This window comes from Trachemys scripta, chromosome 1, assembly GCF_013100865.1.
Source record: "Trachemys scripta elegans isolate TJP31775 chromosome 1, CAS_Tse_1.0, whole genome shotgun sequence".
NCBI classification, from domain to species: domain Eukaryota; kingdom Metazoa; phylum Chordata; order Testudines; family Emydidae; genus Trachemys; species Trachemys scripta.
In genome coordinates, this window is record NC_048298.1 from 166530968 (window position 1) to 166557283 (window position 26316).

The following is a 26316-nucleotide window of genomic DNA, read 5'->3' on the forward strand; positions in this document are numbered from 1 at the left end:
AACACTCAGGACCATTATGGTCAGAACAGCTTGAAGATTTCTGGAACTTTTGCATTTAAATGTCTATGTCCCATATTAAAGTATTCATCCTAATCTTCCTTGTAAGGCAGGAAATATTATTCCCATTTTGTAGATGTTGAACTGAGGCAGATAGTAAATGATCTGTCTAGAGTTCTACAAACTCAATGGCAAAAATAGGAGTTGAACCCAGAACTTTTAAGACCTAATCAAAAGCATTAGCTACAATGCATTCCTTGCATAATACAAGCATTCCTTCTGCTCTGTACTACTGGACATTAAATATAAACTTCATACAAAAAAATCCAGTAATTATTTTTGTTCCCAACCTTCTGTTTTCCTCCCCACATGCACTTTGAAAAATATTCCATCTGTTCATTTGTTGAATTTATGACACGTATACATTTGGTTCTCTTATATTTGCTGGATTAATGTGGATGGATATGGCCATGTACTGTACTTGTTTTTTCTTTTATAAAAATGAATACATTCAGCTTTAATGGTATAACAACTTTACCTACTTTAACTGCCTTTTTCACAGATACAGTGCAACAAAGGAGACCCAGCTTTTAATTCAAAAGTGCTGTTTTTCTCCCTACTAGAGGCTTAAAATATGCATAAACCAAAAATAGGGCCATATTCAGGTAAAATGCTGTATTCTTTTCTGAGACTTAGTTTCAGTTCCTAAAAACTGTTATAGATGATACAAGACACTAAATAAATCACTAAAATAAAAATACAGCTACCCTAATAAAAGATTTTAGTTACATATATCTAAGAACAGAGGTCTTTAAACTTTACAGAAAAGGCAAGTAATCAAATAAGATTATTCATAGTTAGCATTAATTTCAACTCTAGCTACTAAGACAGATGATTACTTGTTGACAAGTAATTAGGTTAATATTAATTGAAACAATGTACTGACCGTAATATCTCCTTTATTACCTATCATGATACCCATGCTACCACTGGAATTCAGCCTATTTAAAGATTCCATTCAAAAGCACTCTGATAATACAGTTTTATGGAAAACAAATGTGTTAGGTGTCAGATATTGCGGCTAATTCTAGTTGTGCCCATACTTTATAATGCCCAAAAATAAACATAGTGGGCCAAATTATAAAGCAAAGGGAACTTCTTTGTATCTCTCTGATGATGCAGAGGGCCATAACCTAAGTGCAAATGCTTAGCAGAGAATTACCCTGTCAGAGGGGAACTCCTTATTGGTGCTTTTGTGCCATAACCAGGGGGAGAGAAGGGTGGGGCAGCTGCACTCCATCAAGTCAGCCCTCCATTGGTTTAAAGATTGTCCACTAAGGACCCAATACCAGTTGCAGAATGTAGAGATGTGCAGGAGCAGTTCTAAGCACCCTCAGGGCTAGCATGGTCCTGAGGATGAGGAAGCCAGAACCAGCTCCCTGATCCTCTCCCCTCTTTCCTGCACCAAATACAGCAGCACCCCAGAAGAAAGAAAGAAATTCATCCTTTAAGTTAATGGAGCTATATCAATTTACATCCACTGAGATCTAGCCCTACACCAGTGGCTCTCAAACTTTATTACTGGTGACCCCTTTCACATAGCAAGTCTCTGAATGCGACCCCTCCCCCCCTTATAAATAAAAAAACACTTTTTTATATATTTAACGCTATTATAAATGCTGGAGGCAAAGCAGGGTTTGGGGTGGAAGTTGACAGTTCGCGACCCCCCGTGTAATAACCTCGCGACCCCCAATTTGAGAACCCCTGCCCTACGCATTCTGTTCTTATGTTCCCATGAAATAAGAGATGGCACTGCTGTAAAATAATTGAGTGCAATTTCAAATAACAATGGCTGCAATGCCAAAAAATATATATAAAAGCTTTTGTTTCAAGCTTGACAAAGACTGACAGAAAAATTAAAAGACAAAGTGATAATGATAGATGGACTCTGTGGTATTCTGGCTGAGAATGAAAGAGATTGTAAGTGTTAACTGAACTGAGTGATGACCTACCTGGAAAACAATCCCACTACTCTGTGCAAAATTTAATCAGAGACTGTAATATGTATTACTGAATTATTTAGCAAGATTTTAAATCCAAAGGGAGCGGTATTGGCTGTTGTTTCCAGAAACTGGAACTGAACAAAGAGACTGTGGCTTGAATGTCATGTGACGATAGCTCCTTAGCTGTGAAACTGAAAGATCATAAAGCTTTGTGGACATGAGATCACTATTTATACTTTTACTAATTGATTCAGATTTATGAAGCTCTGAAATGGCAATTTATGTTTGATTTGTTTTTTGTTTTTTGCTAGCAGACTGTAGTTTTGTTTTTTTTTTAAAGCATTTCAATAAACAGATGATGTAGATCTGAGTCTTAGTTAAAACAATAAAAGTCAGGACTAACTTCCGATTAGTTCATAATGCAAGGCATATAGCTTAGCTAAAATAATTAGTCAGTTTGGAAGGAGAATAAAATAGATTCACGTAGTTTCATGATTCTAAGAAGTTTAATGAATCTCTAGACAATACTAAAAATAGGAAGACACTTTAATGGTAAGATGTGGGAGCACATTAAGGTTTTATTAAACACTGTTTGGTAGGGTGGGAAACAGAAAAAAAGTCATGGCATTGAGACACAAGGATCTTGATTTCTACTGCTTCCTCCTTATAAGCTTGGAATTAAAAGAATTGTATCTCTCTCTCCTCTTGTTAAAAGTTTACAGATCTTTTTCTCATCTTGAAAGCAGCAGATTTCAGTAACAGATGGAAGATAAAGCAACACAAAATTTAAAAACCAAAAAACCTGTTTTCCTCTTCTTTTTTAGTTCAGCTAAAAGTTGGTGTCAACACAGTATATATACACACACAAGGCCCAGATTCTGCCCTCACGTAACATTTATGCAATTACTACTGGGAGTTGGTACACAACACGGCAGAATTTGGCTCAGTGAATTTAAATAATAATATTTCTTGTTTACACTGGTATAGCACCCAAAAGCCCCATTCATGACCAGGGCCCCATTGTACTAGGTGTTCTACAAACACAGATGTAGATACAATTTCTGTCCAGAAGAGTTTACAATCTAATCTGAAACAAAAGTAACAAGAGTTTGTAAGCATGACAAACAAAGGAGGGAGGAGTGGGGAAGGAGTGAGAAAAATAAGTCCACATGCTTACACAGGTAGCTATTGCACAACTTGGGGATTTTTGATGGTTCCATACCTTTTGACAATTTAAAATAAAAAAAATGTAGTCAGCTGACTCTGATTGCCTTACAACTTTGCCATTATTAGATGGCTGATTTTTTTAAGCATCCCTGCAGAAGAGGGTATTGTGAAGACTTTACTAGGAGGATGAGGAGGTAGTGTCCCTATTGATAAGGTCAGCAAAGGCACGAAGACAGAACTGCACAGAAGTTTGTAGTAGAAATGGACACATGGTATCACTGATGGAGCCAAGGGGCTAGGTGTGAGTTGAGGAGAATAGAGTGAAGACAGCAGACAAGTAGGATGAAGTAGAATTGTGAAGAACCTAGAAGGGGATGACAAGTTTTTTTTAAATTAGCTACGGAAAAGGAAAACCAGGGGAGAGTTTCAATTTTGTCACTCCACCTGCTCAACTTCTTAGAAGAGTTAATAAGGAAGTATGGGCTGAAGAGTACTTAGCATGCTCATGGTATTCAGATATACATTTCCATTATATCACAAATAGCTGGAAGCAGGAACAAATAACCCAATGTCTTTATAAAAAATAGAGACTGAAAAAGGGTGAACTGGCAGAAGATTAATTCAGAACAAACTGAAATAATACAGGTGAGATAGAAGAAGCAGCCACAAGATTTGGCTGAAATTCAGAGAAAGCAGCCACCACATGTGAGCAGATTGGCTGATTGTGGCAGATCACATAGTAGTGGTAGTCAAAAAAGCATTTTCCATTTATATCTGGCTGAAAGAGTGCAGCCTTTTCTTTCCAGTGCTACGACTGTCACTAATATGCCTTTGTCACCTTGAGACTGGGCTGCTGTGATGCACTCTACACAAGGCTATGTGACGTTGCACACAGAGAGCATTTGAAAATTGAATCAAGTGCAGAATATGGCCACCTGCTTGCTGAGCAGGGTGGTTCACAGGGAGCATATAACATCAGTGTTCCAATACCTGCACTAGCTGCTGATAAGATTCTAGGCAGAGTTCCAAGAGGCTGGTTTTGACCTCTAAGGCCCTCAATGCTTACTTGAGGGACTACTTCTTTCTCCATGCCATTCTGCCACATTTGACATTAACAGAGGAACTGCAGCAGGAGCTTCCTAGATGCAAACAAGAGAGCTGTTGGCAGCAAGGATTCCTTGGTTCTGGAGCACACTTCTCTCTTTATCCAAAAGGGCTCACATCTGTTAACATTACAGGCACGCTGCAAAGTCTGTAATTTTTTTAAGCATTTTGCCAGGAACTCAGAGTCCATATGTGCAGGGGCCAGAGATTAAAGGAAGATTTAGGTGGGATTTTATGATATGATTGGGTATGGGTCTTTAGTTTATCTGTAGGATACATTATTAATTGGGAAATATTATTACTGGAGAAGCTGATGAACTAAAATGCTGTATGGAACTATTTTAATTTTTAAAATTGTGTTTTACATTTTAGGAGATGCCAGAGATACACAATTAAGAATTTGATATTTTCTTAAAATTATCCCTAAACATACTAATTATTGCAAACTATTATGCATTTCGAGGAAAGCAGTCTAATTTTGTATTTAGAATATTTGTAATAATCTAGATTGAAGAGTTTTGTTTAAGTTTGACATTATCAGTGATTAATATCGGCATAAAATGCATCTGCCAGCGCCAAACCAAAACTTGTATTCAATGGATGGATTAACCTTTGATGAATTGTTTCCTTGTGCCAAGAGTCTTACAGTACTTAATTTAGATTTCTACAAATGTGTGCTCTGAGGTTGAATTTTTTTCAAAGCCACCTTAAATATTTCCAACATGTTTTTTTTTAAAACTGTTTTCCACTGTCAATACATTACATCTTTAAAGCAGTTCACTATCTTGAATAAAACTGAAGTGCCCTTTTCTTCATTTTCTAATTGAAGTACTTATTAAAAAAATACATTGCACTTTGTCATTGAAGCTTATTAGAGCACATCAAATTTTGTATAAACATGTCAGGATGAAATTAGGTAAAACTTACACAATAAGCCATTGACTGCAGTCTTCCTATATGAAGGGTTAAAAATCCATGTGCATTTTATATAACAACCTGGTATTTGGATTGTGCCAGCTTTTTTCCAGCCCCAAAGTCCAGAGTTTGGTCAAGAGACCAGAGGCCTAGCAAACAGTGATCAGCTAAGAGAAAGCTGGGGTAAACAAGATAACATTGCCTTTGCTAAGATATGCTTGGTCAGTAGAAATGCCAGATGTTGAAGCAATAACTGAATAATTATGTTTCAGATTGAACAAAGGATCGCTGTTCCTATTGTGTTAGTCTCTTCTGTAGGGAACATTCTTCCCACAGATCCAACCGTGAGTTTATGAAAATTGGCACATGTCAGTATAAAGATATGCAATCCTTCCACCTCCTTTCCAAGGGACCAATGCCCTGCCTTAAGACATAAAGAAGACAATCTGTATTGTCATGTACTTTCACTGTTTCTTTGCTTTACTCCTAGGAATGTACCTGTTGGACAATCAGAGGAGTTACTCCATTCCTATGGACCCCAAATCAGAATTCAATATATACATTTTATACTAATAACATTTTATCAAAGTCTTAATTAATGTTAACTTGCTAACTTAAGACCATGGGCGGAGACATTATGTAACCTTTTAACCATTGGCTAATGTGCTATCTTGTCTTGCTGCAAAACCTATCCCGGGGTGTGGAACTGCCTACCCCGTCACCTTCCCCCGCCCATGGAAAATCTATATATTCTATTGTAATCAATTGATTGACAGCGTCTCAGAGCCTAATAAGCTAGGTGACACTCCGCCAGCGCTGCGTGTAATAAACCCCTATGCATTGACCTCTACACGGTGTGGATTTATGTCCTTCACTATATTTATTTATTTATTGCAAACCAAAGCTTCAGTTTTAAGGTGTTATGTGAGTCTCAGTATGGCATTAAATAGTAATTTCAAACATGTTCCATTGATTCATATGTTGAGGTAGCTTTATTCATAAACATGTGGTATTTATTTGAATTACATACAGTAATGCCTAAAGCCTGCAATTGTGAACTCTACTGTGGTAGGCACTGGACAAACACATGGTAAGGGACAATCCCTGCCCTGAAAAACTGACCATTTAAGTAGACAAGACAAAGGGTGGGAGAAAGGAAATAGGATCATCCCCATTTACACATGGGGAACTGAAGCACAGGATTACGTGACCTGCCTAACATCACACAAGAACTCTGTGGTTGAGCTGTGGCTGGAGCCCAAATCTCCTGAGTCCCAGTCTGGTGCCTCACCCACAAAAGCACCCTCTCTGATGAACATAATAGAAATTCACACAATTATCTTCAAAAATTCAAATGTGTTTATACCTCAAGTGCCCATTTAACTAAAAGAAAATTGGTACCATGAAAGTGGCTAAACTAATTGCCCGAGTATGGTCACCAGGACTTATCCCCAAGTCTAGTATACTGTGCCTAGTATTCTGTGCCATTTGTTGTTGTCTGATCATATCCAATTTGTGATTTTCATTATTTTTTTCTTAACGTACAGGACAAGAGACACGGTCTTTTTAGTTTCAGAGTAGTAGCCGTGTTAGTCTGTATCCGCAAAAAGAATAGGAGTACTTGTGGCACCTTAGAGACTAACAAATTTATTAGAGCATAAGCTTTCGTGGGCTACTGTCCACTTCTTCGGATGCATATAGAGTGGAACATATATTGAGGAGTTATATATATAAACACATACAGAGAGCATGAACAGGTGGGAGTTGTCTTACCAACTCTGAGAGGCCAATTAAGTAAGAGAAAATTTTTTTGAAGTGATAATCAAGCTAGTCCAGTACAGACAGTTTGATAAGAAGTGTGAGAATACTTACAAGGGGAGATAGATTCAAAAAAAAAATTTCTCTTACTTAATTGTCCTCTCAGAGTTGGTAAGACAACTCCCACCTGTTCATGCTCTCTGTATGTGTGTATATATATATATCCTCAATATATGTTCCACTCTATATGCATCCGAAGAAGTGGGCAGTAGCCCACGAAAGCTTATGCTCTAATAAATTTGTTGGTCTTTTTAGTGTCCCCAAACTAATTAAAGTTAAAATGTCAAAAAGAGTCTGTAGCAGCAAAAGACCTTTAGAGATCTTCATGTAAGAAAAACTGGCATCTGATACAAATTAGACACAAAACCAGCCGTGAACCAACTTGGCATGCTTTTTCAGAACAACTGCACATGGCACTTTCTGTGAAGAAAATTCCAAAACGCTCAGTCAGTTTCATAGCTGGAGGATGAAAGAGGCAAGGAAGGGAAGAGATGGGAGTAGGGTTGCCAGCTCTGACTGAAGCTATTCCGGGATTTTTTTTTCCCAATATGAAGTAATGTCATTTTCTTAAAATAGCCTATTAAAATCTCCTGGATTGCTTTCAATAGTCACCAGCAGATTGATGCTGATTCCGGGAGAGTCCAGGCCAATCCTAGAGGCTTGGCAACCCTAGATGGGAGTGATTCTTTCATATTATTTTCTCTCTTACTGAGATACAAGTTAAAACTAAAGTGGAGTGCTGATCTCTTTTCTCCTTGATGTTGCTTTCATTCTCTCCAAGAAACTCAGGACAAGACATAGGAGTAGTTTACACAACTTGAGATTTACTACAATAATTATAAAGTTAATAAAAAAAAGATGGTAAAGAATTTTTAAAGTAAAACTGGATGGGGATGAGCCTAAATCAAAGTGCTTCAACAGAGTGTGATACACAGTATGTTTTGCTGAAATGTTGGCAATTTTTTTTGGCAATTTTGCAAGCTGAAGTATAGTGTGTTTGGTTGCTTAATAGTTGACACTATGAACATACTTAATTCTCACAAAAATACCATTGCATAATCCAACGTGCCACCAGATAAAAAAACAATGTCTATCTTTTTAATAGTCAAATTTTCAAGATATGTTTTTTTTCTGTTCTAAATGATTTCAGTTGTGCAAATTAAAATGCATTAGAAATTGCAGCTTAAATGAAAACCTCATGTTCCTTTTACCATGCAGGTCACATACAACATGCTCTTGTATATTGCAAGCTCAAACATGGTACAGATGATTTGGAACTGAAAACAGAGGCCATAACTTTATTAAATGGAAACGGCACACTACTAGGAAGACAATCCTTAGATATTTTTAGCCAGTAAAGCAGGGGTCAGCAACGTTCGGCACGCGGCTTGCCAGGGTAAGCACCCTAGCGGGCCGGGCCAGTTTATTTACCTGCTGATGCGGCAGGCTTGGCCGATCACGGCCCCCACTGGCCGCGGTTTGCCGTCCTGGGCCAATGGGGGCGGCGGGAAGCGGCGCGGGTGCGGGATGTGCTGGCCGTGGCTTCCTGCCAACCCCATTGGCCTGGGATGGCGAACCGCGGCCAGTGGGGGCCGCGATCGGCCGAACCTGGCGCTTCAGCAGGTAAATAAACTGGCCCGGCCCGCTAGGGTGCTTACCCTGGCGAGCCGCGTGCCCAACGTTGCCGACCCTTGCAGTAAAGCGTTGCAATACCATGGTTTGACCACAGAATACTGCAACACATGCTGGAAGAGAAATTCGGTCCTAACTGCTAATTTCTTTTATACAAAATAGCATATCAGGCAACCCTCCACAAAGGTTGCGGTTCCTGCTGATCAGAAATGAAAGCAGTACAGAACTGGCAGTCAGGCAGCAGACCAACTCCCAAATACCTACCCCTTACAATGGCTCCCCAGAATAATACAATGAAACCTCCAGAAAGCCTAACTAGAAACAAAGAAACAGAAGCCACAACAGGGGGTGGGGAGGCCCACCAGAGCAATAATCCACAGCAGTGATAGACTGAGACTCGCAAGCCACAAGCAGCTCCTTAATGCATCTCCTGCGGCTCTTTGCAGCCCATGATATGAAAACACTGAGATTTAATTATTAACCAGTCTAAGTTATTAACCAGTCAGGATGCTTTTATTATGTATTAATCAATTGTATTTGATAAAATAATAATACTCAATCAGTCATTTTGCTGTTAGAATATATATATATTATACACACACATATAGTAAATGAAACAATGAATTCACACTGAATAAAAACTCTAAAGGGATTATGATAATTACACTGTAATCTTGGCTCTTTTGGGTAATGTTGATCATTAATTTGGCTCCTGAACCACTGAGGTCTGAGTATCACTGGTCCACAGCAAAGAGCTGAAGAAACTAGTCTATTTCCTACTAGGATTTTCCTTGCAGACCCTTTCTTTCCCCTCTCCACTCCCTTCCTATTTCTTCCTCGCTTCACCCAAAATGAGAAAAAGTGGATGGGGTTGTCAGAAGTAATGTCTTGTAGAAAAGAAAATAGTAAGTAAAACCAATTTCTCTTTGAATATATTTGGCAAGTAAACAGCAGCGAAGATTGTCAGCACAGGGAAAGTAAAGAAAAAATAGATATGAATATGAATCCTCCACTGAAGCCTTTTAAAAGAAGACAAATCACTACTGGCCTACAACAGCTCTGAGCATCCTTCTCAGAACTGATGCATCTCCCAAGACCACCAGATTTATCTTGTCATGCTTGGTAAAGGTATGAAGACTAGTCTATCTACCTGCCTTGCAAATTTTCTCAGGAGTGACTGAAGCTTCTTTGTGCCCAGGAGGTAGCCATAGATCTTTTGAAATGGGCTTGGGAGCTAGACTTTTGGACCTGTATGCCTCCAAAAAGCACTGTTTTCACACCAATGTTATCTTTAGCTGCTTCATGCTCTCAACCATATGGGCAATACATTTCCTCTTTCCAACCTAATTTTCTGTTATGAGCTGTTCATCTGATATATACCTTCACTGTACTACTCACACTGTACTTATGCCATCTCTTCTCCTTTCCATATGAAAGATCTAAAAGGAGGAGGAGAAGGCACTCCTGTAACCTGTGAAAGTTGGCATGCTTCTCTGGGACAGAGTCAGGGCAGTTGGAAGTACCACTGTGTCTTTGTGTAACACACAACACTGTAGAAGAGGCACTGGTTCAGAAACTCTGTGGCAATTAAGAAAGTGACTTTAATAGAAAGGAAGTTGAAACACGTTTTGCTGATTAGTCCAAAGGTTCATTTATGAAAATCTGGAGAAAGATATTACAATTTCAAGTTAGAATTATTTCCAAAGTAGGAGGTTATGTTCTCTTCATAGCTGTGAGGAACCTGGTTATGGGTTCAATCATGAACACCTCTGCGGGCCTGCGTAGGGGAGTAAGGCAATGTAAAAAGTCCCCTTGTTCCCATGCAAGGACTACCCACATAATCAAAGCCTGAGTGAGGGGAGAACAGCAGCAGCAGGCTGCTAGTCCCCTTCCCGCACTGGTGGGCAGGGAGTGAGTAGAGCCTTCCCAATCCTGGAGCAAAGAGGAAGCAAAGAACCAGAGTGTGACTCTGGTTAGGGCTTCACTGTGAGCTAAGTGTGTGATTTCCGCATACTCATGGTAGCTCTCAGCTGAGCTAGCACACCAGTATATCTGTGGTAGCACAGGCAGCAGCTGCATAGGCTAGCCGTGCTGAGTACAAACCGACCAGGAACCCTATGGATACATATTCAGCATGGTGAGCCCCTGCTGCCGCTGCCCATGCTACTGCAGCTACACAATTATTTTTAGCATCCTAGCTCAGAAGAGAGCTAGTGTGAGTATGTATATGTGAGCTCGGAGTGATACCCCAGTTCACAGTGTAATCATATCCTCTGAGTCACAGTCTGTTTACTGCCGTGTTCCTAGAGCAGCACGGCTACACATTGCACCTTACTTGGGTGGGATTATAATTTTACAATCCAGCTCTTTGCGAGAATGATCTGCCAACCTGCAATTGGATTTAAAATAGATTAAACTGTTTAAAAACAATACCTACACTCAGTGCCCAGAAACAGGATTCTGTTTCCTGTACTGCTTGAAGATACCTTGTGCAACATCTTAGTTACCCCATCTGTAACGTGGAGGTAAAATGTCCTGCTCAATACTAAGGGCTGTGAAGTGTGCAGAATTATCAATACCATCAAGCTCTAGAGCTGAGACTCGTGATGTTCTCCAGGCTGTTATACTGTTTCTGTGTCCCATTTGGAGAAGCTTGGAGCATGCGTAGTGCACATGAAAACTCAGTGGGACTGAGAGCATGCTTAGTTCAGATGGAATATTCATAGATTTTAGCAGGACACCTCTAATAAATTATACTAACTGTGTGTAAATGGAAATTTTCAGAGGTTAAAACTTCACCAAATCTGAGTCAATTTTCAAATGGAGAACAAAAGATACCTCTCGGACACCAGCATTATCTTCCTGCCAAATTTCAAGTTCCTATCCCAAATGATGAAGCTACTACTGCTCTTCAAAAATTGGTTGGATATTTTCTTAAACATAGCCATAACTACATATTTTTCCTAAACCTGTTCTTGGAAATGGCTAAGCCATTTTTGCTGAAACTTAAGAACCAAAACAATAGTTTGAAACACAGACCAAGTATGAAAAATCCAGCCCAAATTAAAGTTTGCAAAATTCTAAGCCACTGAAAATACGGGATTAGAACATAAAGAGTTAAACAACCGTAGTCATAGACATCAGTATCAGCTTCACTTATAATATATGGTAGGTTTTAAATCACATTGGTCCAGAAAGTTAATAATACTGCATAAATGTAGTACTCTGTTATTTTCAAAAATAAATTACAAATTATGGTTTTGGATGCCTTCTGCCATGTTCTATACTAACACTATCCTAAGTTTTAAGATTTCAAATTCTATCTGAAGAGTAAAAATGAATTCTTACTTATGAAGAGTTATAATCAACTTTATGAAGAATTAATGGGAATTACAACTAGTAAACTAGGAACCACCATGTCCCCTGCTGAAAAAAAGCTAGCAACACACACACAAAGTAAAATAAAAGTATACAATATAAATACATGTAAATAAAAGATATGTCAAATGAATTTAAAATATTCAAAGCAGGCTGTGACAAAATTCTGGCTTTTTTTTTTAAGAAGTATCATATGAAACATTACTGTCTACATTTTTAATCAGTTCTCCTTATATTTATTACATCCAGAGAAAACCAAATGAAGACATTTAAGATGATATTTTTGGCTTTACATCATATACAAAATATAGCCCTATATCTGACTAAGCTAGACTTGACAAAAACTAATAGTTAGTAATACTAGCACTAAAAAGCCTAATAACTACAATTAATCTTCATTACCACCACATTACCAATACAAGAAATAGTAATGGATTGCCACAAGCCAATCCTAAATTTGTGTATTTCACTAGTTGCCCTTTTCCCTTCTGTTGTTATCTTGACTCATAGGAGAGGGACCCTAGATCACATACCTGTTGTTTTTTATAGCTGTCAGTCAGAGATGCATTACCAGTTTTGCAGAAGTTATGCTCACTCCCCTTTACTCAAATTATAATACATTACCTCTATAGAGTTATAGTAGTTCTGCTTGCTTCGAAACAAAGATCTGCCTGGCATTCCTGAACTTTGCAACCCCAGTTGGCAGAACAATATGCTGCTGATGTAGCACCAAGCTAAGATCAATTGAAATCTTAGCTATTAAAATGAAATAGCATGTCATTATACTCTACTGACTGCAATGCATCCAAAATTTTACTTGTATATTGCTCATAAAAGAAGACAATGCTCCAATTACTTAAAAATGCTCAAGATTACAGAGTAATTATCATAACCCCTTTATAGTTTTTAGTCTATACAGATAATAAATGATCTTGTAGGAAATGGGGCATCATTAGCAATTGGTAGGCTTTAACTTTTTCATCTGTTTTAACTGAATGGTGCTGCAACAGTTTTCAGCATTCATGTCATCCTCAATATAAATAAATTCCAAAATAATGGAAGTTAACCTGGCATTTAACATGTATAGTACTGTATATGGTTTTACTAACCAAGGTAATTTTGAAGTCCAATTTTGACACCATAGCTTTATTAAATTGAAGTTAAGGCTGCCGACACATCTAAGTTTTTAGTTTACATTATATTTCAAAAACGCTAGCATTAAGAAAAAAATTAGACAGAAAATTCAGAGTTTAGGTTGCACCTCAACAGCAAGTCAGAGTAAAATAACCATGAGTAAAATTAAAAAAAAAAAAAAACCACCTACATGCTTTGGAAAACTTTACCCTATTACCTGAACTCTGCTTCAATAGAGAGTCAAAAACCCCAAAACTTATACTTGGAACAAAAAGAACAATAACACACACTGCATTGCATTGCACACTATTAACAAGACATCAAGAAGTAAAAGTAAAGTGGTTGAAATGCTACATTAAGAACTGAACTATCTGCACAGTAGTTGCAGTACACTTATTTCCAGATATTTCATTGTAGATTCACTTTCAACATTCACATCCAAAATACCAGCTTTATATGTTCAGTGACTGTGGACATGGAGAAAGCCACTTTCTATTCAAAGTCAGCATGCATTCTGTTCCTCTTTAAGGCATTACACAGTAAGTTCAAATGCAGAATTATCACATATTCTTAATTAACAAATTATACATTTTGGCATGTCATATTATTAACACTATTTTTCAAAACTCCAGATCTGCATAAATAAATGCATGACTATCTCATATACACCTCTACCCCACTATAACGTGACCTGATATAACGAATTCAGTTATAACGTGGTAAAGCAGTGCTCCGGGGGGGTGGGACTGCGCACTCTGGCGGATCAAAGCAAGTTTGATATAACGCGGTTTCACCTATAACGTGGTAAGATTTTTTGGCTCCCGAGGACAGCATTATATCGAGGTAGAGGTGTATTAAGATAGAAATGGGTTGTACTGTCATTCCTTTGTATGTAACATGTCAGAATTTGCAAATGTCCATAGTTGAAGACTGGCAACTGACCGTTCACCAACTACTGGACAGTTCACACATAAAATTAAATCAACAGTTTCATCATAACTGTCTTAAAAATGGCCAGCCAAACACAGATTTCCTTAGCCAAAGTGCTGAAACAACATTATGCAATGCAAACTTGACACAAAGGCTGTTGTGGAAGTGCAATCTCAGCCCTGGATTTCCTGGGTTTATTGCTTTTTTGAATATTGATGTTCTTGAAAAGTAATAAACATTTAAAACATTATGATGTACCTGTAACATTTACTATGACTTACGAGAAAGTGTATGTAACTTTGCTTCATTTTTATAACAGTCCTAATAGAGCTAGGAAAATGTTCCCCACACCTAGGGTTGCCAACTGTCTAATCGCACAAACCCAAACACCCTTGTCCCACCCCTTTCCTAAGGCCATGCCCCTGCTCTGCCCCTTCTCAGATGCTATGACCCCCGCTCACTCCATCCCCCCTCCCTCCGTTGCTCATTCTCCCCCACCCTCACCAGGCTGGAGCAGGGGGTTGGGTTGCAGGAAGGCCTGCAACGTGAAGGCTTTGGGAGGGAGTTTGGGTGTGGGAGGGAGCTCACAGCTGGGACAGGGGGTGGGGTGGGAGGAATGAGGGATGCAGGCTCCAGGAGGAAGTTTGGATACGGGGGGGTGGGGGTTCTGGGAGAGAGTTTGGGTGCAGGTTCTGGGCTGGGGCAGGGTTGGTGTGCAGGAGGAGGTTTGGGATGTGGGCTCTGGGAGGGACTCTGGGTGCAAGAGGGGGTGTGGGTTCTGGGAGGGAGTTTGGGTGCTGGCTGGGGAAGGGGGTTGGGAGAAGGTTTGGGATGTGGGCTTTGGCCGGGTGGCACTTACCTCAGGCTGCTCCTGGACAGAGGCACAGCGGGGCGGGAGCAGGGCTCTCCGTGCGCTGCCCATACCTGCAGGCACCACCCTCATAGCTCCCATTGGCTGCAGTTCCTGGCCAATGGAAGCTGCAGAGTCTGTGCTTGGGGCAGCGCATAGAGGCCCCCCTTCTCCCCAGGGGTTGCAGGGATGGCGGGTACCAAGTAGCAACAAAACAGACTTTTTGAACATTGGTGAATTCCTCTGTTTTTAGGGAGACAAAATTGAGGAACACCTTGTCCACTTCAATTCAAATCTGGATGGAGATATATATACATACACACCTCAGCCCCAGACATATGCTATCTTTTGAGGTGAATATCTCTTTATGTGTGATTTATAAGTGCAGGGGGCCCAGTTAGGTTTATAATAAAAAACTCAGTTTCAAACTTTTAATTATGGAGAGGTTACTACCACTCCATAATACCAATGCCCAATTCTACTTCTCTTTTCAGAAGCCCAAGCATGTGTTCAATGAAAGGGTAAGGCAGTGCAGCTCCCTCCAGCTGGTCATGTCTGTAAATTAAATGATTTATTCCCATAACTAGTAGACCGTTTTAGAGTTTGACCAACTAGCTCAATGTCTGGAAGCGCTCAGAGAGATGTGAACACCAATTGTAGGGTTCCTTCATTATAATGAGACCTGCTGCTCCATATTGCTGTCTCTCTTTCTCTTCTTTTTCTCTTGCAATGGATATTTTGTCTGTTTATCTTTGAGAGACGTTTGCAAAGAAAAGATGCTCAAAAGCAGTGCACGAGATTAATTAGAGTGCTGGAGTGAAAATACTTGCAGAGCAGTAGGTCTACTTCCCATTTGATAAGACCAATTATAGTATGCAATTTTACCTCTTCTTAAAGCATTCTCCCACTTTTTAACCTTATTTTAAATTGTTCCAATAATCATTGGAGCACTGTAGGTGTGCTTAGTGCTTTTACAAAAGTATGAAAAGGCAGAGGTCCTTCTAAAGGGATTTTAGAATGGAGATTAAATATGATACAATGAGGGATGACAACAGGGGATGAGAGACAAAAAAGGAGGTTACAACAAAGATAATGCAGCTTGGTTGTGTATGTCTCTGGTTAGTTCAGAATTTTAAATTATTTAAAGATAAAGTTGAGCATGTGAGAAAGAATGGATGGCACTGGAATGGAGCTTGGCAGCAGAAGGTGAACCAGCATCAGTTTTGAGGACAAATTTGAAGAATGAAGATGCTTGGTGCACTTCAATAATGTGAGTGCTCCGGCTGAGTAAAATGACCAGAGATCCAGGCATGAAAGAGAGAGAATGGGTGCGTGCAAAGGCTGAGATACAGGCAAAAGCAGAATTGTGCACTCTCACAGGTGAGGGTGAACAGTTTAAATAGGATATGAAATGAGACAAAGAACTGATGAAAGGCTTTGAGGAAATGGATGATGCGGTCAGAGCAATATAGGAATTGGCATATGGCTACGCAGCATTCTGAAGCCTGTGGGCAGGGAGCCTCCCAGTCCTGGTTGACATGCTCATCTTAGCACTCTAAAAATAGCTCTGTGGACAGGGCTTTCAAGTTGCGGTTTGGACTAGAGCAACTTCAATGTGCTATCTACAGAGTTATTTTTAGAGAGTTAGCGTGAGTCCCGCTAACCCAAATCTCTCGACCTGGACTGGAAGGCTTACTCCCATGGGCTCCAAAATGCTATGTGGACATACCCTAAATAGCTAACTGCAGTGTGCTGGATTGACTGGGGATAGGAGAAACAAAGTAGAGAGGCTGGAGAGGAAGAGGTTACAGTAGTACTAAAGCAAGAAATAATTGTCGGTGTGAACTACAGCACGTTGAAAATTTTCTGAAGGTACTTTACACTTTTCTGTTTGAAAATGCTCATCTAAGGGGATGGAAATGTTCTGTGGGGATGTGTTAATTCTAAGAAAACTTTCGATAGAAAGCAAGGCAGGCCAGGCAGGCAGACAAGCAGGCATGCCAGCCACCCTAGTTTTCTGCCAACCTGGGCACCAGGGCAACTACATTCTGGGGCACTCAGCTCCTGTGAAGCAGTTGCCCAGGAAGTCAGGGAACTGACTTCCTGAACAGCTGCCTCCCTGTGCTACCTGACTCCATAAGGTGGGTTAGGCAGCTGGGAGGAAGCAGACAAATCATTTAAGTTCTCCCCTAATGGAATTTTACCTCCTGTGAAATATTTTGAAGTTTTGACTTTTTCCTCCCAATTCAGATTTGCTTTTTAAAAAAATCTAAATTTGTTGCAGGAGAGAAATAACATTTCCCACACAGTTCTAGTGTGAACCAAATTTTTAGCAATGGGGACAGAGAAATGGGCCAATTTGCAAGAGCCCAGATGAGAAGGAAGCATGGATGACATCAAATTGTCAACAGTGATGGCAGAAGGAGATGATGGAGGTTGGAAAATTGAGGTGTTAAATTTGAAATGTTAATGAGAGGATGTGGCTCACATTGATTTGATTGCTCTTTCTAGCATCAAGTGTTGTCTACCCCAGAAGAAGCGTAGAAAAAATGGGATGCTCAAGTTAATCCAAGCTAACTGCCCAGGAGAAAGCCTTAATATAACCAGGACTAGCTCTTTCCACTACTTATATTGTATTTGCTGATGAAAGGAACTGTCCATGACCTGTAGTGACTCAGGGTAACTTCCACATTACCTTGCAACATCATAAGATATGTGATGTACAGTAACTCCACTTGTCTCAGTGAATCTAATGTATAGATACAGTGAATCTAATGTATCACATAGTATCTTGTGATATTAAGTAAAAACCAATGATAATTTGTAAGTTACTTCAAGGCATTGCTCTACTAGGGACCTCTGTTGAAATATAATGGAATTGTTTACAGATGATGATTTTTCATTACTGACTGACCTAGTGGAGCTTCTATTTCAGCTTTCCAGAGAGAAAAGATGTGTTTGGAGAGTATTATCTTGAGTGTGGTATACAGTAAATCCTCCAAAAAGTGTAGAGATGCCATACTTTCTGGACATTCAGTCTTTGGTTACTGGTGACACACCTCCTACTGGGGTAGAAACAAGAAACCCAGGACAAGGCAGTCCCAGGCTGCAACTACACAGAGTAGTGGAAAGTTTTTACCTTATTCTGTTCATAATTCCTGTTCCTAATAACGAGTTTATCTTGACATTTGTCTGTCAGTAAGATACTACATTAAACTCAGGCCTCATATCTCATTTTCATTTTATTGTTCATATTGGTGGATACTCCATCACTAATTTGAATTTCTGTCGTCCCTGATATTATGTACTGAACCAAGTCTTTAGTGATTGATTTGTCCATGTCTTTAAACCGTGTCTTTAGCTTGATTATGACGGACTTGTTCAGTTCTCATCTCCAGCTAAATTAATGGAGCTTTTTACTTTAGCTTGCCAAGTAGAAAATATGTTTTTGAGTTGAATGTCATGATTTCGGTAGTTTGTTCTGTATACTGGTGATTAATAGAAAGTATTTGATCATAGGTAACCAAAAATTCTCAATAAAGTCAAGGAGAGAGAAAGCACAGATTCTGCTGTCTATAGTCCATCACTATAGATGGGGTATAATATATCTTACCAGAATGTGAACTTCTACTACACCAAAATAATATATTAGAATACAGAAATGACAACAGCTACAGGTATTAGGATTTGGCTTTCATTACTGCAGGAGACAAATGTTTGAGTGAAAAACGTATCTTCCCTTTGCACTGCTGTCTATAAACTCTCATTTTCTGTACACCTTCCAGTTTGAGTGTTTTCCTGACAAAAGAAAAATGAAAGTAGCAGCTGTATTTCTTCAGCAAAGCAGCACAGACCCATTTCATAGTTAAATATGTTCACTTTTTCTAAAACAAGATTCCTTTACTTATAGTGAAAAAATGAAACAAAAAGACTTGTTAGTAGATACTAACTATAACAAACTGCCATTAATCTGTGTATAGCTATATTTATTTAAACTATCATCAGCCAACATCATAATACTATTACCTCATGTTCATCTGCAATGGGAAGAAGTGATCACTCTTCTATATAATTTTATGTCTAAGTTGGCCCAATTAAAGGCATCATATGCTCCTTGCTTTGTTTGTATAATTAATATGTATATACATTTTGATTACTCTTAATCTCTAATTATGATAAACTACATATTTTCATTTTTAGGCAAGCTTCTGCTCTAAGCTTTCTAAATCTCCTCTGAGTTATGAAGATAACTTTGGAAAATTGAGGGAATTAGTGGATAGAGACCCGCTGAGAGACGTGTTAATAGTAAAAAAGAAAACAGGGAGTGTGAACAAGTCTGAGAAACTTGATAAAAAAGCAGAAAGACAAATTCTGTTAAAAGAGAAAAAATAAGACAAACAAGGAGGAAAAAATCATATATGGGTAGAAATTAAATACAAAAACTATTGTGAGCGAGATCGTGCTTCCCCTTCCACTGCTCTGTGCATGAAGGAGAACTTCCACATACAGAAGGGGGCCTTCAACTGCCTTAGAGTCCGGGGAGAAGTGGGAAGGTTGAGAGTTGGGATGCCCACTGTTCTCTATCCAGCACCACAGCGCTTACCTGGAAAAGTTAATACAGCCCTCATAGTTGTATTATCTTTTACACATAACCGACAATCTCACCCTGCGGTCCTAGAGGCTTCTATGACAAAGTCACTTGTAGCTTGGCTTCAATGAAGGGTGCTGCTGCTGGCTAGCAGGGTATCTGCATGATTGCTTGTGGGTTTGCTAGATTCCCCTTTTCTGGAATATTGCCTCCCTGACCAGACAATATGGGGGAATTTCTGTGACGGCTTCCTTGTGGAAACTCCCTTCCCATGTGGCTTTAGTCCATGTCATATTAAACTTGGCACTGTATGTATAAGAAATCAAAGATGGGTAGGTCAGAATGCATGACTATATAATAGTATGTAAGCCATAATAAAGGGAAGGGGTACATATTTTGATGTCACTGCCTTAGCTACAGGAGAAGGTGTAAAGAGAAGTCAGAGAGTGCTACAAATCTATTTAGTAAAATAAAGTTACGGGAAAAATATGTCCTCTATTCAATAAGACAACCTGGCTGCAGGATACCAAAACTACTTTTCATCAGTTTTCAAACAGAAAAGAAAGGAAGTTCCTGTTTCATTAAATCTGGATGAGCTGATCAGTCTGAGGCAATGATAAAAAGAGGGGACAAGTGGTTGCCCAAATTGATCTGTATAAACTAATTACACTATCCCTATAATTAAATAATTAATCCCAACCTCTCATTCACAGCAGAGGCTTTATAACTCCAGTACGGAACAGGTTATTAATAGCAAGCATCATTGCATCCTCGGTCATACAACTTCCAATGTTACTGAGTTCTAGGAAGCCAAATTACCTTCTGTAGTTCTAATGCTAGATTTGCTTGAATGCAATTAGGGAAAGCTCCAGTATCCATAACAGAAATTGTCAGCAATGTTAAAGTTAAATGAGATAAAATGCATAATGTGCTGTCACACACAGCAGAATGGCATCTTGATAATGAATGATTTTAGAGACTGCCATCAAGTTGTAATCAGATCAATAGGGTGCATGCAACTGATTGGAAGTGAAAGACACAAGGCAGCTGATCATCAAATATTCTTCCTTATACACCTCTACCCCGATAGAACACTGTCCTCAGGAGCCAAAAAATCTTACCGCGTTATGGGTGAAACCACGTTATATTGAACTTGCTTTGATCCGCTGGAGCACGCAGCCCCGCCCCCGGAGCACTGCTTTACTGCGTTATATCCAAATTCGTGTTATATCGGGTTGCGTTATATCGGGGTAGAGGTGTAAGTATATTAAATGACCATAGCTAATGTAAAAGTAACATGATGTAAGAGATAAAAAGGGTCAACTTCTCCCAAATCATCACTTTAATACCTCTGACAAACTACAGAGACCACTCAGATTTCAACAGTTGGTGGGTTTTGGAAAACTGTCAGTCCATCAAAGAGAGACATTAACACTTTGTGTATGCAGCCAACAACTAATAAACCATTACCTACAGGATTTAAAAGGGGAAATATTTTGTGGTAATCAACATAAGTGGAGGTTTGAGAGTGGTTGTTTTTGTTTGTTTTGTTGTTTTTTAAACATAGTAATCCTCAGCAGTGGAGCCTCAGCGGTCTAAAGAGCCCATCATTACTAGGTAAACTAATGATGAACTTCAGTAGCATGAATAGTATTAATCCAGGGGGTGTTTTGATAAGTTATAGTTCAATAACAGAGACAGAAAATGACTAATTACAAAATGCTTAGAGAAATATTTATTATAAATATGTTAACTGCCAAACTTACCTAAAGGTAATTTAGCACTTCAAGTGAATCATGCTGTTGGCTAGCTTGCAAACACCAGAGTAACATATATATTTGTTCCACTTGAATGACTTATAAGGAGGAAATAGACTTCATATTTCTCATGTCAATGACTCTTTTACAGACTGAGACTCACCTTAAAAAGTGTTTCCTTTTATTTTGCGGTGGTTCTTAAAAAGTTGCCCATGTATAAAAGCTAGGGAAAAAAAGGATTGTAACAGGTGTTGCAATGGAGTTAATGAACTCATCTCACCTCTGAGATCTGGGTTCACATCCAGACTGTAGGAGTCACCATTTTCCAGCAGTTACCACACAGGATTGTCTGAAGTAACAGATTTAAATGGTGGAGATCTGTGGTAATGGTGTGGTAACAGCTGCCAAATGCTGACTCTTGTAATGGCTTCTACTGTACTTTTGTCGCATCAAGCTATTTCACACTTAATATTAAGGCCTTTATTCTTTTGACATGAAGCATCAAGACAAATCAGGCAAAACAAAACAATCATAATTAAGTGAGAACCAGGCCATTTTATTAAATAAGTATTATGAACTTGTGATACTAGACAATTTGGGGGGTGATTTTTAACATAGGGCCTGAGTCTCTGGGGTGATGCAAGACCTTCAGCTTACATTGGGAGTTGAGAGTGCTCTGCACTAGGCTATAATTTATTTTTAGTATTCTGTCTTGAATGGTTTATAAAATAAATAGCAACTGCCTTGTACTTCTTGGTTTTTGTTTATATGTGACCTAGCCACTCATAGACAGTTATATCTAAACACCATGTTTTATGGATGCAATTATGTATAAAACAGTTCCCAGTATACTCTCAAAGACATTTTTGCCTGTTGCTTAATTAGCAAGGGGTTCTCCACACATATTTGAAAGATATACGGTGTACAAAATTTATTAGACTCCTACTAATAAAAGGAAGTCAGCCTGTTGCTTACTAGTAGATGGCGCTCCGAAAAGAATAATTGCACTTTTAATTTTTTCTGGTCATTCTTTCATGTGTTCTTAATCACTTGCTTATAGTTGGTTGAAACAAAAATTTCTAATATTAATCAAGGTACTCTCCCTTACTGAATTTAAAGAGATGTACTCACCATGTACAATCAGGACATACTCTGTGCTGTTTTGGCCAATAGGGTTTGTTGCTTCACATCGATATGTACCATTGTCCGTTTTGTTTAGGAAACTAATTCTTAGGTCCCTACCATTGACAACCATTCTCTCTGGATCTGGTAGTTCTCCGCCATCCTTTGTCCACAATACTGGTTCCGGCCTATTGGATCCAAATCAACAAACTGTATCAGTTATATGTAACATATAGTGTAGCATATAAAACACTCAGACAACAGCATTAGAGATAGATGAGCAGTGGGATGCACCATTTATCAGCTACCAAGAAATATCCCTCAATTACTTGAATTTTTGGTACTGCATGTATATTGGACACAAAACGCTGTCTTCTATATTACTTTGGAAGTGACACCTCATGTCAGCCAATCCATGTGTTCAAACGAGATGCCACTCCAGAATGGGTGGTACTTATCATATAATACACCTGCAATATTACTATGCAAAGGATACTCTGTGTAGTTAAGTGTACCCCTCATAAGCTGGAACTACACCCACATGTTCAAAAATATAACCATAGGTGGTTATGATACACTAATCATAAAAAGCCCAATATGTTTGTCTTTCCCTATGGATAAGTGACCCAGCAGCTCTTCCTAAAGGGTACCATTGGAAAAGAAGGTAAGCCCCTGTGAGAATATGAAGGATTGTCAGGACACTATGAGGCATCATCAGATGAAGGAATGAGAAACCACAAATAATGTGAGGAGAGCATTTGGACATTCAAGAGAGTTTTGACAAAATGATTCTGCAAGAAAACCTTAAGTTTTGGGAAGTGGCTGGATGTTCAAATTGCTTGGACAACACACATTAATCCCAAGTGGATTTTACTGTGTTCAGTGAGTTTCCTGAACCAGGCATAACCAACTCTAATTGGCCTGTTTTAATCCAAATTTGGTTTTGTAGATAAGTTTTGCCAGAAGCCAAAATAACCTCCACCCCCACTCATCTGTTAAAAGCATGACACTTCTATCATCACAAGACATTGGTAGTGTAGGAACAATGGTCCTGCTTCTTGGAAACAAGGGGTCATCATTAGCAAAGTTAGCAAAAATAAGTGTTTCCTTAATGTTTTATTAGCAAGGTTAGGAAATTATCTTTACAAAGAGGCTGAGAAATCCAAATAGAGCAAAAGAGATTAAGATAATGTGGTCCTGTTAATGTTTTTTCTTTAATTGCCACCATAGTACATCATGAGAGTTGTAGTCCAGCTAGGGACCTCAGCACACAGAGGAGAAAGGGGACATGAGGTGCCTGAAATACAGCTGACATAAGGCACTGTGGTGGCATTTCCTAATTAACAATTTCAGTTTTCAGCTGAAAACTTTCTGTTTTTGATTCCATCCTAAGAAGCTGAAATTTCCCACAGGGGGAAAAGAAAAATGACCGATTTTCAGCCTAAAATCACCCGTGTGGAATTGCAAACGAGGAGTTATAAATATCTCTATGATGGGCAAGGAATGAGAGGTTTGCTTGCTGAATCCTGAACAGCTAGAGACCAGATTTACCTGAGGATCTGAGATGCTAATCAATAAAGCAAGATGTACCTCAGAGACCATCCAACATGTTGAACATGCATCTGATTATATGAACCAAGTCTAAGGAAACAGACAAACCTGAGCAATGATTACCATCCCAGCCAAGATGAGAACAGAGTGGAAAGGAGAAACTGCGGCCTTGCATTCATTCCTAGCGACTTTCATGTTGCCATTTGATACCTGACTCTCCACTAGAGAGTATCCAGACTGCCTACAGTCAGTGAGACATCCCTAATGGTGAAGGTGTTTACATATGCAGAGTCAGTTTCCACTTCTTCATGAATATCTCTCTATGCAACATCATAGCTGTTTCCAAATCAATGAATTATGGCTATGCTGATGATATCCAGTAGGTTTGTATGTTATAGGCCAGTGGTTCTCAAACTTTCGTACTGGTGACCCCTTTCACATAGCAAGCCTCTGAGTGTGACCCCTCTTATAAATTAAAAACACTTTTTTATATATTTAACACCATTATAAATGCTGGAGGCAAAGCGGGGTTTAGGGTGGAGGCTAACAGCTCGTGACCCCCCATATAATAACCTCGCGACCCCCTGAGGGGTCCCGACTCCCAGTTTGAGAACCCCTGTTATAGGCCAAAGTAGACACTCATTCACTCAGGTGAATACCTAGAGTAAACCCAATTAATCAAGAATCATTCCAAACTTGTACTTATGTACCCGAGAGCAGACTTTGGCCTTCTATGCTTTTATTTTCATATCAATGCATTTAGCTATATGATCAAATAATTAAACAGAATAAAATAGCTGCTAGGAATTCAGCATTTAGGGATTGAGTTGTGGTAAACATCACAAGGCCTAACTTTCAGAAAATCACTGGGATTTACAAAGCCTAAAAGTTTGGCACCTCTGCTCCCTATAGAGTGAATAGGGAGATATAGGTGCCTAAAAACGGGATTTACAAAGCGCAGCATGCTGAGCGTGGAGCCAGCTAAACTACCCAATGGCAGAATGTTAAGACAAGGGGTGACAAGGGGCAAGCTTTGCCCCTCTCAGGAAGATAGACACCTAAGTCCAGGCTGCAGGGAGGCACCTATCTCCACTTGGAATTCACAGCCGTGAACCCTCTGCTGGAGTTAGGTGCTTCTTGTCAGAGGTGATGATGATGGAGAAGCGCCTCATAACATTTAGCTCAGTGACTAGTGTACACATCCAGAATGTGGGAGACCCTCTGCATGAACAAGAGAAGGCATTTGAACAGGGATATGCCACCTCTCAGGTGAGTTCCCTAGCTTCTGGGCTATGGGATATTCTGAGGTGAGTCTCTCTCTTCACCTAATTTAGTAGTAGGGCCATCGTTTCAGAAACATTCTGGTGATAGGGGCAATGTTGTGTCAGTATTCCTGCTTCTGCCTCCCTGCTGAGCCCTAGCTGCTCGTGGGTGCAGGAGGAGTTAGCGAGCTGGTCCTATCCCAGAGTAAGGGGGGGTGCTGGTACTCTCCTGGGGAGTGAGAGGTGGGCTCTGGGGAGGGATTGGGGCCTAGCTTGCTTCAACCCAGGGTGCTGCTGCTGCTGCCTGTCCGGCCAACGGGGAGAGCAGTGCTGATAAACTGACAATTAGGTGCTCTGGCCCATCCTGCCCCATCCCACAGCAGCCCCTGCAGACCGAGGGCAGACACCTGGCAAGGAATTATGAAAATCCAGGATAGGGAGTGGGACAAATGCCCCCTAACCCATAGCAAATAGCATTCCTGTTTAGTAGAATTTAAATTATTTGTGCTTTTTATGAGAAAATGAAGATTTTTCTATTAACTGTTGTAATTACCCTTGTGATAGTTTGCTGAAGTCTTGTTTAATCTGATTTGGATTTACTGTCCAGATCAAATGCTCATTGGGACATTGATTCAAGAAAACACTGGAGCACATGCTTAAATTCGTCCTTATTCAGGAAATCACATGAGTATGTGCTTAATTTTAAGCACATGCTTAAGTACCATTGACTTAAATGGGTATTAAACATGTGATTTAAGTTAAGTGTGTGCTTCAGCATGCTTCCTTAATAAGGATACTTAAATATACAGGGCCTAAATATACAAACAAAAATATTTCTATCCCTTATGTTAATATACACAGTAATACAGAGAGTCCTCAGACTTATGATGCCTGACTTACGTTGGATGTCACTTACAGCGCTTTTCAATTGACTGCCCATTTCTCCCCTATGATGCTTCTTTCACCCTTAGGTCACTCGATTTGCATAAAGTTTGCTTGAAATCACTTCCTGGTTGCGTTATACTGGTATGGATCTTGAAGGGGGTCGCTTCTGAGTTGCTTCGAGGCAGCAAGGTAGCTTTTTGCCAAGTAGGGTTGCCACTTGTTT

General features: G+C 39.5%; 1 protein-coding gene across 3 annotated transcripts in view; it reads right to left on the reverse strand.

Annotated features, from left to right (window-relative positions):
• The window catches only part of CADM2 (cell adhesion molecule 2), a 1010468-nt gene that overhangs the window by 57816 nt on the left and 926336 nt on the right, over nucleotides 1–26316 (reverse strand). For all 3 annotated transcript variants that reach the window (XM_034792284.1, XM_034792291.1, XM_034792276.1), the window contains one exon: nucleotides 22405–22583. In XM_034792284.1, the coding sequence (XP_034648175.1) occupies nucleotides 22405–22583 (179 nt within the window). The remainder of the gene's footprint in view (nucleotides 1–22404; nucleotides 22584–26316) is intronic.